This window comes from Amphiprion ocellaris, chromosome 17 (assembly GCF_022539595.1).
Source record: "Amphiprion ocellaris isolate individual 3 ecotype Okinawa chromosome 17, ASM2253959v1, whole genome shotgun sequence".
NCBI lineage: Eukaryota > Metazoa > Chordata > Actinopteri > Pomacentridae > Amphiprion > Amphiprion ocellaris.
In genome coordinates, this window is record NC_072782.1 from 31,020,650 (window position 1) to 31,036,067 (window position 15,418).

Genomic DNA, 15,418 nt, shown 5'->3' on the forward strand with positions numbered 1-15,418 from the left:
TATTTCTTTTTTGGTGGTTGTCAACATTATTCCCCAACTAAGAAAGCGTCTTCTCTGGTTTTCAAACTATTTTCTAGAACTCTGGATTCTCACCATGCAGTTCGTAAACTGGTTTTTGTCTGCGTTTACATTAAAATTTCACTTTTCCTTCATAAAGCAAAGATACTTCTTAGTTGTGGTAGAACTTTTGAGACTTTAGTAATGACTGGGTAACACTTGCAGTTCTGTTTTGGGGTGGATCGTCCGTTTTTTTGGTAAAACAACTCTACTGTCCTCCTTCCATCGCCACCATTGTTCTTCAGTAGCTATTGGACTGATTGTTATAATATATAATGTTAAAAAAATATAATTCATATAGTAGTTATGTTCACCCATAAAGGTCTGTTTTGTCGTGATATTCAGAGTCAGTGAGCTGTTATTGATTCTGGTGATTCTCGACAAAACTGGCCTCTTTATCTTGGTAACTACTTTAACTTTGGTGAGTTTCCTGCCTCATGTTTAAAACCCATCAGACTCTCATATATCCAGAGTGATAGATTTGACACTGTCCATGTCTATGGCTCTTGATTTTGTCCATGATTTCCTGCAGTGGACGAACAGTTCAACTCACATCGCTGCTCAGACGATCAAAGGGAAACTCACCTGTTAGTAGACAGTTATAGTTGGTGTAAAAGACACCTGATTTATTTGTAAAGACAAATATGATGAAGGTCATGTGACTGATTAAGGCTGGCTATGGTTGGGTGCTAAAGTTTAACAGATTTAGATGAGGTATTGACATTGGCACCAGACCTTACCACTTTTACTTTATGATAATGCAGTTAAACTCTTTACTTTTTATGCCCTTTATTGTGCTAAAAAGTCAGTTTTGAAGGGAATAAAAAGTAATATTTTGTCTTACTTTTAATAGTCTTTAATGACAACGTAAAATGTCTCAGTTTCAGGTCACAGCACTCTGGAGCAGATTTTCCTTAAGAACCTCTCAGTATTTTCCTATTCCCTGCTGCTGAGAAAAACCTCCATAGCATGATGCTGCCACCACCATGCTTGACTGATAGCATTGTAATAACTGGATGAAAAGCAGTGCCTCAAAGCTCTGCCCAAAGAGTATAATTTTTGTCTTATCATCTCTTAGAGTCCTTTAAATCCTGTTTGGCAAACTTTAAAGAAACTCTCACGAGCCTTTTCTTCTGTATGGTCCACCTGATAAGACCTGATTGTTGGTGCTGAGATGGTCATCCTTCCAGGAGGTTCTTTCATCCCTCAAGGAACTTTAGAAGGACTGTCGGCCTCTATCCCTGACCAAGGCCTGTCTTCCTCAGTTAGACTGAACAACAAGCAATAGGTATAGTGGTGGTGTATCCAAACCTTCATCCACTTCAGTATTATTGGCACCACTGTGTACCTGATAACAGTAAAAGCTTTAAAACTGAGCTAAATGAGGAACATGACTTCTTCAGAAATGCTTCAAAAATTCAGGAAAATTCTAAAAACCTGTTTATTGTGAACCTCAGTAATGTGTTGACTGATGAAAGAAATGCTCAATAACAGACTAGACGGACTTAAAATATGCCAGTGGAACTGGAAGTAATTGATATTCTGTCCATTCTTATAAATGTCTTGAAAACCCGTGAACATCCTCGTGAAAAATACAACAATTTCATCAGGGAAGAGTTTTCTTTTTTTACAAGGAGGCCTCAAATACACTTCATGAAACAAAAAAAACAGCTCATGGTGTTTCAGTTTAGTCTAAATAATACCATATCACATAGATAGCTAAGATATAAAGTGGAAAAACCTTTATTTATACATATATATATATATATATATATATATATATATATATATATATATATATATATGAAGTGAGCAAAAATAGGGTTGAAAATATGTTAAATCTTAGGTCCGACTGCTATCCGTGGATTGTACTTTCAACCTTCAGTCACATGATTCTCATCATATCCTAAAACCACCTATTTGGCACCAATCAGTTGACTTCAACAGTGTCTATGTTTGACTTTACTACTAATAAGAGTAAAGCAGCGTGTTAGACTTGGTCAGTTTTTGCTATCGGATGGTTTGTTGTTTTCTCATGTTGGCGTCTCGGTGAATCAGAGGTTTGTGGTTCTGCTTCTCTGCAGTTTGCTGTGTGAAGTTGTTGCAGTGTGTTTGAAGACCACAACCAGAGAGCAACACCAACCATTTCAAAACTATTTGGCTGATTGTACCGCAGAGCCCTAAAGGCAAAAAAACTGATGAAACCAGCTGGGATTTGGAGATTTGGGTTTCCAGGTACTGATCTTTTGTCCCGTCCCGCCTTCCTCCAGCTCCTCATCTGTCCTCCGGTGACTCGGTTCTTCTTCGGCCGGCGGGAACCTTTCCATAAGCTGCTGATCCAGGGAGACTCGGCCGGCCGACTGTCGCTGTGGAGCATCCCAGATACCTCACCTCTGCAGCCGCTGTCCACCTCCTCAGGTAAAAACAACGTCATGTGATGCCTTTGATATTGAGAATCAGAGGTTTGTTGGTCTACAGAAGCAGTCCACTTGCTGTTGTAGTGTTTTTAGAAAGAAATATTTCAGTTTATAAAGGTCAAACCAGTAATAGTAAAGGGAAAACATCTTCAAAACCATCAGATTATGGGGACTATATTTTCACAACATCCATTGCCAACTATCTCTCAAACAGAAGTAATGCAAAAATTGAAAATAGGAGTCATAAAATCAATGAAATTCACTTTTGTTAAAACTAAATATTGCAGGATAAGGATCAGAAAGTATCATCATAGATCTGTTGTTGGACTTTGATATAGATATTTGCCTTTGGTTTAGTAAGTGTTGATATAACTTCTTCAAATCTGACAGAAATGGTGCGATTTGAAACACCTTTTCAAACACAATCATCAAATTGGCATCAGAAAAAAAACTCAGTTTACATGAAATTGTATTTGTTCTTGTTCTTTAATGTCATTTAAGTCCATATAGTGTACATATTTGCAGATATAAATGGTGCCAATTCTTATTAACTATATGTCTGTCTTTTCACATCAGGTTTTGGTAGTAAACTGAATCTCTATACAAAGTACGCATAGCGACATCTAGTGGCCAAATGTGGAATGGTGCATATGGGTCATGAATGTCAAAGAAAACACCAAAATTAAAAGTTTCAAGTCGAATAAATAAACCAGGCATTTATTTTTATGAAACATAACCGACAAAAAGCCAAAGCAGAACATTAGTGAACTGAGAACCAACTAGTAATAATAGAAAAATATACATTTTGAAGACTTTGGTTGCAGCGAGAGACGATACTATACCTTTAATTTTATGTTTTTACCTTTTTCTTTCAGCCCACATCAGTTTCCACCTGTGAATTAGTGAAACCCCTTAAGGATTTTGATGTCTCGCATTGTAATGCATTGGTTTAATTGAAGACGGCCTGAAAAAATGAAATCAAATTCTTTAGTTTATGGTATTTTCTGCTTGAAATACTGCCTTTGCTTTATTTTTTGGCTTTGAGTTGAATGTTTTATGACATTTTTTTTTTTGTGAAATTGTCAAGGAAGCCTTAGAAAAAAGCTACTTAAGACAAAGCAAAACAGATAAAAACCTTTAAGAACATGGAAGAATGTACAAGGAGTTATTAGTTGAAATACCAGACAGTGGAGCTGATTTTGGACCAATATGATGGATGAATCTAAAGTCCTACATTATTGGAAGGATCTTTTGTTGGCACCGCATTTCTGCTCAGCATTCTGGAGACAGATTCATCCTTTGATGAACTAGTTACTTACATTTACTGTGGTTTTAATGGTCGGCTGGTTTTTCTCGGTGCAGAGTTGCAGATTTCGTCCACCATCAGTCTCCAGGAGGCGTTCGATAAGTTGATCCCGGTGTCTGCAGGAATCATCGACCAGCTCAGCGTCATGCCTGGGAAAGAGGAACCCATCAAGGTTTGAACACATGGAAATACTTCATAGATGTTCAAAGATACTAGCATACATTTAGAATTTGATATGGCAAAATCATCTAAAGTTTCTGTTCAGCCATCTCTGATTAGCCTCACATGTTTATAGCATAAAATATTGATATTTATGAAGATGTTTGTGAAATTTTAGCTTTATATATCAACTACTGTCCAAGATGAACTGGTTTCAAAACTGCCTGTCGACCCACTTTCACACATTGAAATCTGAGTCTGTTTGAACAACAATATCTGAGGAATTACTAAAGATAAAAACCTGGAATTTTCTCTCTCATTTCTCATCATGTCATTGATTCAGAATCTGTAATATTGAACAAGTAGATCAAATAATCTCTGATTATGAGGGAGTTGAAACATGAAAAGAACTGAAACGCCCATAGAAAAAATCTTTGAGCTCATTAAGTAAAAAACAGATAATTAAAAAGTCAGCTAGTGATATTTTCTGAACCACATGTAGCTGCAGGTCACAGTAATACAAAACTAAACATGTAGAATAATTTAATATGAAATACTGGGTCACTAAAATGAAAATAAAGTGTTATTTTTGTTGTATTTTTTTGTAATTGATTGAGCAGCTTATACAATATTAGTAGATAGTCTGATCCAAGTACAGGTCTGGAGTTTTAAATGGTTCTGCAAATATATATTCTTTTGAAAAATTTGGGCATATATGTCATTTCATAATGCAATTTGTAGGCTGGAGAAACAAAAGGAACTGTTTGTCTATTATACTTAAAGGTTAACTCTTCACCTCTTCCAGTAAATATACACTGCTGTTCAAAAGTTTGGGGCCACTGAGAAAAGTCCTTATTTTTCAAAGAAAATCTTTTTTTTTTTCAATGAAGATAACATTAAATTAATGATAAATCCAGTGTAGACATTGTTAATGTGGTAAATGACTATTGTAGCTGGAAACAGCTGATTTTTAATGGAATATCTCCATAGAGGTACAGAGGAACATTTCCAGCAACCATCACTCCTGTGTGACATGATGAGAAATAACAGAGAAAATTTCAGGTTTTTGTCTTTAATAGTTCCTCAGATGTTGTTGTTCAAACAGAATCAAATTTCAACGTGAGGAAAAACTGACGTTGGAATTTATGCTAAAAAAGTTTCAAGCAAATCAGAGATGATTTGAGATGGGATAACCCTGTAGTTTGTTGTATTAACAGCTGGTTGATTTAGCTAATTGGGTGCTGGCTTGGATTAAAATCTCTAAAAATGACTCCTGAGAGGTTATTTTTTGTATTTGTGTTTCTGACTCTGTTTTTTCCTCCTCAGGTGACGGCCAGCGTCTACATCCCGTCTCAGGGTCGCCTGGTTTGCGGCAGGGAAGACGGCAGCATCATCCTGGTTCCTGCTACTCAGACCGCCATCGTCCAGCTGCTGCAGGGTGAACACATGCTGAGGAGAGGTGAGAGAACGGAAAAAACAATATCATTAAAGCTTTCTACTGCAGGACAAATGTTTATCTGACAGGAAAAACCAGTAACCTTGTAATTCCTAAGCTGCACAATGATCGAACACTTCAACAAAAGCTCATTCGGTGGTGGAAAGTATAAATTATTCAGGTATTCATGTACAATTCTGGGATACTTCTACACGCGTGTACTGCTCATATTTCTACTTCACTAAATTTTAGTGGGAAATGTTGTGTGTTTTTCCTCTAGTAGGTTTATTTGCCACTTTTAGAAACAAGTTGCTTTCTTTCTTTGGTTAAATACTGCAAAGCATATTGTAAAGTTTGTAGGTAATGATTGGATTAAAGTTTCATCTCCACTGTATTTATTGTTCCGGCCTACATCACATCTCCTCAGTCTCTTACGTCAGATCTAAACATCTCGTCTTTCTCCTGCAGGCTGGCCTCCACACCGAACCCTCCGAGGCCACCGGAACAAGGTGACCTGCGTCCTGTATCCCTACCAGATCTCCCCCCGGTACGACCAGCGCTCCCTGGTGTCCGGGGGAGTCGACTTCTCCGTCATCGTCTGGGACATTTTCACCGGAGAGATGAAGCACATCTTCTGCGTCCACGGAGGGGAGATCACCCAGCTCATCGTCCCGCCGGAAAACTGCAGCGTAAGACCTCATTTATGTTTTTATGCTTCTGTTTTCAGTCTTGTTTTGTCTCCGTCTGTCTGACATTAGATTTAAATGTTATCAGGTTGATGTCTGTGTTGTTGCCGAGGAAATAACTTTAATACCATTATGTTGTTGTGGCCACACTAACGCTGAGAGGACATTTTAGACTCTTCCTGTATTGTTAAAATGACATTAAGGTAAATGTGTTGTCGCCATGGAGATCAGATTCATGGTGTTGAAGTCTGCAATGACTGACCTGCCTCAAGCTTTAATGGAGTGTTTTTGCTTTCATTTAAGAAAAATCTAATCAATGAAACCTTAAAAAAAAAAAAAAAAAAAAAAAAAAAAAGAGTAAGTTGATGTCTACGGCTAACAAGAACTGAGACATGGATTTATTAAGAGTTTTGATGTGCAGTAGTGATTGAAAAAATAAGACTTGCAGGAGAAATTTCCTTTAAATAGAAATCATGTCATTGGATTTGGGAAATGTGGCATTAAAAGGAAAAAAATCTTCTTCAAACCTGGTTTCAGGTTTTGGAACTGGCTCTGATAAAATGTTACTGATGTATGAAGTTGGTCTAAAAACTTAATTGAATTTACTTTCGAATTAACCAATCAGTTCATCTGTGTGAAAACCAGTGACCAGACTCAAATTGGTTTAATAGAATTTCAGGAAGATGATTAGAACAACTCTAAACTTTCAACTTTTGAATGTTTAAACAATCGCATCTGAGGAACTATTAAAGATACAAACCTGAAATTTTCTCCGTTATTTCTCGTCGTGTCATTGATTCAGAATCTGAAATTTTGGACAAATAGATCAAATAATAACACAAATCTGAAATAAGAAAATATAAATGTATTTTTAGTGTCTGAGGGAGTTAATGACTAAAATATGTAGTTTAAATGTGGATTTTTATGCACGTTTAGAAGAAACATTTTTAATAGAAACAACAAAATTTTTTACACTCACTTGAGATTGTTTTTGGCAAAAAAAAGAGTTTAAGGAGATGGAAAAAACTTTTGTCAATAAGTTCTGGCGTAGTTTCTCAGTTTTGTTTATTAAATCACTCATCAACCCACTTTCAGAAGGTTTTTTATATGAGTCTGAACAACAATATCTGAGGAACTATTAAAGATAAAAACCTGAAATTTTCTCTGTTATTTCTCATCATATAATTGATTCAGAATCTGTAATTTCGGACAAGTAGACCAAATAACCTTGGATTATGAATGAGTTGAAATGTGAATAAAAATGAAGTTGCTGTTAAAAATTCCATCTTTCAGCTCAAATTAACAAAAAACTTGATAATCCAGAAATCAACTAGTGATATTTTCTGAACCACAGGTAGCTGCAGGTCACAATAATACAAAACTAAACATGGACAATAGTTTAATCTGAAATAATTGGTCACAAAAATGAAAAAAAAGTTGTTTTGGTAGAACTTTTATAACTGATCGATCAGGTTTGATGGGAAGTTGTAGCACAAAAAAATATTGGTAGATACCAAAGTTCTGGAGTGTCAGAATGGTTCTCCAGATATAATATTCTTTTTCAATGTGGGCATACGCTTCATTTTCAGACCCGACTTTGTAAAGAAGAGAAAGAAAGCCTTTATTGTCATCATACAAATATAAAATGAAAGTGGAAGTGCATCTCCTAAGGTGCAAGATAGGACAGTTGTACAGTCCACAGTTGATAAAAAGATCCACTGAAATTGCCTTAAATTATTTTTGCAACTTTGATGAGAGTATCAAGTAGTTAAAACCCTGAGGCGTTAAAAGGTACCAACATCCCAATAGTGAACAGTTTTGCATGCTTTAAAGCCTATAAAATAGATCTTAGAGGGTTCAGGTTCAGTCATGAGTGTCCTTCAGCTCCAGTTCTTTGGGTTTTCATCGCGTCCTGCTGTGTTTCCTGTTCAGACTCGGGTGCAGCACTGCGTCTGCTCGGTGGCCAGCGATCACTCCGTCGGCCTGCTCAGCCTTCGGGAGAGGAAGTGCATCATGTTGGCGTCCCGACACCTTTTCCCCATCCAGGTCATCAAGTGGCGTCCGGCAGACGACTACCTGGTGGTGGGATGTTCCGACGGCTCCGTCTACGTCTGGCAGATGGATACAGGTGAGCGGCGTTCAGTCTTAATTCAACAGGAGACACCTTTTTCATGTGTCCTTGAACTTCTGAAATGACTTTAAGCGGCCCTTTTATCACTACATTTGAAAGTAAACATACTTTCACAAAAAAAACAACTGGGCCACATTTTGACAGCTTCAGTTTACTTAGTTTGTACAACCAGCAATACAAAACCGAGGGGAAAAAACACAGCAGTTCCTGATGTTTGAGAGACTGGAACCATCAAACGGTTTTATTTAAACAATCAACCAATCAACGGATGTCTTTAGCAGATATTCACACTTCAAAGCGATTCAATACTACCTTGTGTTGGGCAGTGTTAAATAGTAGTTTTTAGAGATGTTGGTAGGATTACACCGGAAAATGTATACAAAGATGGCGATAACCTCCACGTCTGAAAACTAAAACCTACGTGTAAGTGCTTAAACCTGCGTTCTTTCTAACCGCCAGCAGGGGGCAACTCCTCTGGAAGTCTGATTGTATTGAAGTCTATGAGGAAATGACCAGACTTCTTGCTTTATTTGTTACTTTGGGAAACATTGTCATAAAGAGTTTATGGTCTCAATTGCTAGTTTTAAGTCATTTTGAATAGAACATGGTGTTGTTATTAAAATTACGGTCCCATTTAAAATAAAATATGAGAGAAAATAGGGTGTGTTTTAACGTGAGGCTAAACCCCAAACACCAAAATGGCAATGACCAAATTCCAAGCTATGAAATGTGATTAAACAGCATGAAAATGAGTTGAACTTTATTCATTACATTTACGAAAAAACTAAGTTTGACCGACCTTTAAACCTGTTTGAGCCCCAACAGGTTCATTATTGTTCTGAATAAAAGTCTGAATCATATTTTATGGTAAACCAACCAAATCTTTCTCAAGTCTAGTTGTCTCAGGAGACCCAGATTGATCCATGGACTAGGTGGAAGTAAATAAGCAGCCTTTTCATTGATATCACTCATAAACCAACGTGTAAACACTGTCGTTTATGTATGGAGTTTTGGTTTTTACTACGTCTGCCCAGAAATGTGTCCCTAAAGATCGTGTTCAATCTGTGGCCCCACCAAGTGCTGTAGAAATAAAGGTCATAATAAAAAAAATTGAATTGAGCCCAGTTTTATTCGATCTTTAGACGTCTTCACCCACAAATCACCAAAACAACACAGACCTTATTTTTTTATCAGCTGCTTCAACAATAAATTTCAACATTGGGGAAATATGAAAAGGAAAATCCAAGTTTTTTCTCCATGATGTTGTCCTCTTTTAGTTTCCTGAACCCAGAGTTCCACTTTTACATTTTCATGTGTTACAGATACATCTTAGACTTATATAAATGTATGTGTGTGTGTGTGTGTGTGTGTGTGTGTGTGTGTGTGTGTGTGTGTGTGCGTGTGTGCGTGTGTGCGTGTGTGCGTGTGTGCGTGTGTGCGTGTGTGCGTGTGTGCGTGTGTGAGCTGCCGACCTGAATGAGCTGTAGTGCTGGGAGATTGCAGGGTAGCTAAGTGTGAAATTAAGGAAGGTGTGTGTACTCAGGCGTTGGACATGTAATAGGGCCATGCCTCACCGGCCCTTCATCACACACATATACAGGTATAATGGTGCCACTTCTCCTCTCACTCAATACCTGAACCAATACCGATGTCAGCTCTGTCTGCAGCTAATGATGTCTCTCTAAAGTCTTTCTGTGAAGCCGGAGAATGGCTGCAGTCGGACATGGAGAGGCCTGTCTGTGACCTGAATCATATTCAAGAGACAATAGATGATGATGCTGAGCCTGGAGACAAACCAAGAGGGAGGGAGATTGGAAGATTGATATAAATAGAAGTGCGAGAGCAAGGGTAAAGAGGAGAAAGGGCTGATAGGAACAAAGAGCAAGTGTGTGATGAGAATGAAGAGAAACGAAGATCAGTGTCTCTTTCCAAAGGAGCTGGATGTGGCAGAAATCAGGTTCTTCCTCACCGAACTTTGAGGATGATTTCTTTATAGAGCTGGCTTTGGTTTTATGTTATAGGGAGCCTTATGGCAATGTGGTTTAACCCTCCAAACTCCAATCAGCTTTTTCTTTATCTCCTATCACATTTTTCTTCTCATTTTTCACTGCAGTATACAGTCTGTACCTCTATAGAATCAGAAAAACCATGATTATAGGTAGAGAAAACTCAGAAATGTCTTATGTGCAGAAAGATGCAGTTATAAGATAAAATATAAGATCAACTTTATCAATTCCTCAATGAGGGAATCCACGTATACGTATGAATGAAGCATATCAAGAAACAAGACAAGAAATACACAAGTACAATGAGGTTAAAAATACAGATTTAACTAGGACTATGTGGCATGAACACACATTGTGTAGTATTATATATAAGATGATGTCGTAAATTACTAGTGCTATGTTACTGTTGTAAGTCCATTAATCATCAAAAATAGTTGAATTACTTTAATTATTAATTTCACAAAACTTGGAAAAAACCTGGAATCAACATGTCCACAACAATTTTCCAACTGTCCAAAAATAGTGACAATGCCTATATACTGCTTACATCTTTATTTTATTTTCATATTTGGCTCTGTGGAAACACTTCCTGCAGTTCAGCTGAGAAGACTGTGGCTTATAAATTGCACCAAGGAGTGCAGAATTACAAAGAATGTCGTTCAAACTGCTTATTTTTGGCATTTTTGTAAATGAGACATATAGAATAAATCAGCTTTGATGAAATGCACGTCACACACGATAACTTCAAGATCCATTACAAAAGCGAAAACATGACGATTGTCTTTGTTTTTCCATTTTTTCCCAATTTTTATTTATTTATTTTTGATGAATTTTTAAATAAATGATGATATATCATGATCTTTAGATTTAGCTAGTTGTCCAGATGGAACTTTATATCCCACATGATCAAGCTAAAAATCCAGCAATTGCTTCTGTTTTTGCAATTTTTGACTTTGACAAATGTTTTTTTTTCAAAAGACACAATGCGCTTCAAATTCACTGGTGGATTTTAGAGCTTAGAGGTTTAAGGCAGGGCAGGTTATGAAATATTTCAATTCACCAACAATATGATGCCTTTTAATTAACCCACCAAAATGTAGTTACTTCCCATGTTGAATCTTTAGCAGATCTAATTTACTACTAAACATTAGGTAACACTGTCCTGGGCGGATCTGGTATCTAGATGATATTTGACTAATTAGGGACAAGTTTCACCTTCTAGAGTGGTGCTAGAAGAAAATAAAGAGGATCTAACTTCTGGAAAGCAGGAGTGTGATCAGTAGTGGACCAATAATTTTGACTTTTCTTATCCATGTGGACGTCTGATCAAATCAAACTCGAACTAATGGTCAGAAAGTCTACGAAACTATTATGATTTATCCTCTGAGTGACATGAATATCCACAATTTTTGGTACGAAGCGGGTTTGTTTGCTTGTTTATAATTCTGCAGTGTAGAATGGTCTGACTGCACCTTACTATTATTCAACTATGGGGGGAAAACGCTCTGTTTTTTTGTGTTTTTTTAAACCAATCGCAATAATTGTGGACAGGGCTAAGCGAAGGATGCCTTGGTGTCAAAATCGTGACGGATGGAGCGTTTTTTTAAAAAAATCTTCTGCAAAACTTGAAATTTTCAGTTGCTGCTCCAATGTTGTTGTAATCTATAGCAAAGAAAATGCACTAATAGCTCATAACTGCATCCACCTGAGGTAAGTCCGACCAACTTGTTTGTGTTGTCAGGAGCCTTGGACCGCTGTGTGATGGGAATAACCGCTGTAGAGATCCTGAACGCCTGCGACGAACTTGCTCCGGCCACCGTTGACGCTCTAAGCCACTCTGCGGTGAACCTGAAGCAGGCGATGACCCGTCGCAGCCTGGCGGCGCTGAAGAACATGGCCCAGCACAAACTGCAGACGCTCGCCACCAACCTGCTGGCTGCAGACAACGCCGACAAGGTAAGGAAGACGAATGACCGACGTTTTTACCTGTTAATCAAGAAATCATTCAAAACAGAAACCAAATCTCCAATAATTTTGCTAATCGGCTTTCATTTAACCAGAAAAATACTAAACATTCTTGTAGGGATTAATTTAACTGATTAGAAAAATAGAAGAAGAAGGTCATGCACGTCATAAAATCTTTTATGCTGTAATACCTGGTTGTACCACCAGGGGCAACTTTTTGCTCTTTAACGCTCTTGTTACTCAGATTTCTGTCAGTTCTGTGATGGCAAGCAGATTGCATTGTGGGAGTTTAGCTTGTAAAGTGCAACAGTGAGAAAGTATCCTGTGACACTTAAAAGCTTCTAGCAAAAGTTTTTATGTTTCCAGTGAACAGAAGTGGGCAAATTCAATGTCATCAAGTGGCCAATTTTATCAGCTAGATAAGCAGCCAGTGTATTACGTGACTGAATTTAGGACTTAAAATGGTGTGTACTGGGTTCATTTGGTGTTATTGATTAATTAAATATGATTGACAAGCATGCAGAGTATTGGTTGAGGAAATGGCCCTACAGTCTTGAGTTCCAGCTTCTCTAATCTACAGCTCTGTTGTATTTCTGTTTGATGTAGTTGTAAGTTGATGGTTCTTGGAAGTATTTGGGGAAACTTTGATGGAAATTCTTCACAATTTTTTGACCTTTTTAAGACTAAACAAGACTAAAGTTGTGCTAGCAGCGCTGTAAGACTGTTTTTTAGGTGCTTTGATCTAAATAAGCAATTAAGTTCTACTATATATTTTTTTTCTAGCATATTAGCACCCTTAACCTATAATCTAACATCAAGCCTGTTTGGTTTGTTTCGGTTAACTTGGTTTGTTCTGACAATTTTTTGACATTTTTAAAACTAAACGAGACAAAAGTCATGCTGGCAGTGCTGCAAGACTGTTTTTCAGTGCTTTGCTCTGAATAAGCTAGTAATTTTTACCATGTTTTTTAGCATGTTAGCGCTAGGGTTGCCACCCATCCCTTAAAATACGGAATCGTCCTTTATTTGACAAGTAATTGTTGTGTCCCGTATTGATTCAATATGGGACGCAAATTGTTCCGTATTTTCATAAATGTTCCGTACACGTCTGTCACACACTCATTAAAACTGTATCATGAACAAAATAAAACACAGGAAATATTAAGGGCAGCCAATTTCATCTTCCTTAGACCTGTGTAGCGAGGACCTGATGCCAGGTCCAGCAGATAGATCTCAGAGGTTCTCTGCGTACCCGTCCTATAGTTCTGTCTCTGGTTGCCAGGTTACAGACGCTGCTGCTCCCGTGCATTTAAAAATGTCTACACCTGAAACTCCACCACGTCCAAAGAAGCAAAAATGTTTGCAAAAGTACAGACTTGAGTGGGAAGAGTGGAATCCCTGGCAGTAGGTACAAGGAAAACAATGTTCTCTTTTACTCATGGACTGGCTGAAGTAAGGCAGCATCAACATGTAAGAAACATGAGAACAGAGAGAACCCAACCAGCAGGTCACAGTTTATCATCATCTAATCATCTCCTGAAGTCCATATGGGACATCATGATGTGATCAGCTAGATTTCCTACAGTATCTGGTTGTGAATTCACCACAGGATGCCGATAATCATGCTGATGTGGTCCTAGAGTCTGTGGCCTAAGTTGTTCGTTATTTTTTAATGCTTTATAGTATTTAATAAACATTTATTTAATAGCCTATATGTAATCAATAAATGGACTTTGCCTATCTAAAGAAAAACTCACTCAAACCTCCAATATGTTGACAGTACTAAATATATCAATAAATACGTGAATAAACACATAAATAAATTAATACATTAATTGTGTTAAGATAAAATTTAGATTTAGATGAAAAAAAATGTCTGTAGAGAATTTCTTTGTACAGTGTCCTGCATTCAGTTGTTTATGTTTTTGCAGAATCCAGTATTGCACACTGATTGGTCATTACAACCAGTGTGCAATACTGGATTTTATTGAAAACAAATCATAAAAAGCCAGACTGGAATTTACCAAACTGCATGTTGACAAGCCACAAAGCTTCTGGGAGAATGTCCTATGGACAGACCAGACAAAACTGGAACTTTTTGGCACATCAGCTCTATGTTCACAGATGCAGAAATGAAGCATATAAAGAAAAGAACACTGTCCCTACTGTGGAACATGGAGGAGGTTCTGTTATGTTCTGGGACTGCTTTGCTGCATCTGGTACAGGGTGTCTGGAATCTGTGCAGGTACAATGAAATCTCATGACTATCAAGGTATTCTAGAGAGAAATGTGCTGCCCAGTGTCAGAAAGCTTGGTCTCAGTCGCAGGTCATGGGTCTTTCAACAGGATAATGAGCCAAAACACACAGCTAGAAACAGCCAAGAATGGCTAAGAGGAAAACATTGGACTATTCTGAAGTGTCCTCTATGAGCCCTGATCTAAATCCTATTGAACATCTGTGGAAGGAGCTGAAACATGGCGTCTGGAGAAGGAACCTTCAAACCTGAGACAACTGGAGCAGTCTGCTGATGAGGAGTGGACCAGAATACCTGCTGAGAGGTGCAGAAGTCTCACTGACAGTTACACAAATGGTTTGATTGCAGTGATTGCCTCAAAAGGTTGTGCAACAAAACATTAAGTTAAGGGTACCATCATTTTTGTCCAGGCCTGTTTCATGAGTTTTTTTTAAAAAAATAATTCTGTTAAACCACGGTTCAAAAGCAAAGTCTGATTTTCATTGGGTAATTTTCATAGAATTTTTATTTATTATTACTTTTGTCAGATTCAAATTATTTCTGTGACCATTGTGAGTTTTTCTTTCATTAACCGAGGGGTACCAACAATTTTGTCCACGTGTGAACATAATAATGACACATTTTTTCACACAAGAGTATGTTAGCTAGTTTGCTCAGTTAGCTAGTTAGTGTTAGCTAACTCTAAAGTAGGCTAATTTGATGAAAAAAAATCAGGAGATTGAACCAAATACTGAACTAAAGACAATTAGAATCAGGGACAAATGTTGTTTACTGAGGTGCATGGTCATTAAATACTGATTTTTTGATTTAAATCGGCCCAGTAATTCCTGATTTCCATCTTTACCATTCCTATAACTGCCTTAGTAATCAAACTTCACAAAAACCAAAACAACAAACAACACAACCAGTGACTGCAGGTTGGTTATTGGTTCAGATTTTTCAGATCTGATGTTCAGTGAAGCTCATCCTCCTCATTTGTTGTCTTTCTCTTCCTTTTCCCA

The 15,418-nt window shown here is 37.5% G+C and overlaps 1 protein-coding gene across 7 annotated transcripts in view; it reads left to right on the top strand.

Moving 5' to 3' along the window:
* Positions 1 to 15,418, top strand: part of LOC111579785 (WD repeat-containing protein 7) — a 132,730-nt gene that overhangs the window by 16,725 nt on the left and 100,587 nt on the right. For all 7 annotated transcript variants that reach the window (XM_055019237.1, XM_055019239.1, XM_055019240.1 and 4 more), the window contains 6 exons: positions 2,328 to 2,475; positions 3,837 to 3,952; positions 5,266 to 5,398; positions 5,843 to 6,063; positions 7,993 to 8,188; positions 11,939 to 12,153. In XM_055019237.1, coding sequence (XP_054875212.1) covers positions 2,328 to 2,475; positions 3,837 to 3,952; positions 5,266 to 5,398; positions 5,843 to 6,063; positions 7,993 to 8,188; positions 11,939 to 12,153 — 1,029 coding nt within the window. The remainder of the gene's footprint in view (positions 1 to 2,327; positions 2,476 to 3,836; positions 3,953 to 5,265; positions 5,399 to 5,842; positions 6,064 to 7,992; positions 8,189 to 11,938; positions 12,154 to 15,418) is intronic.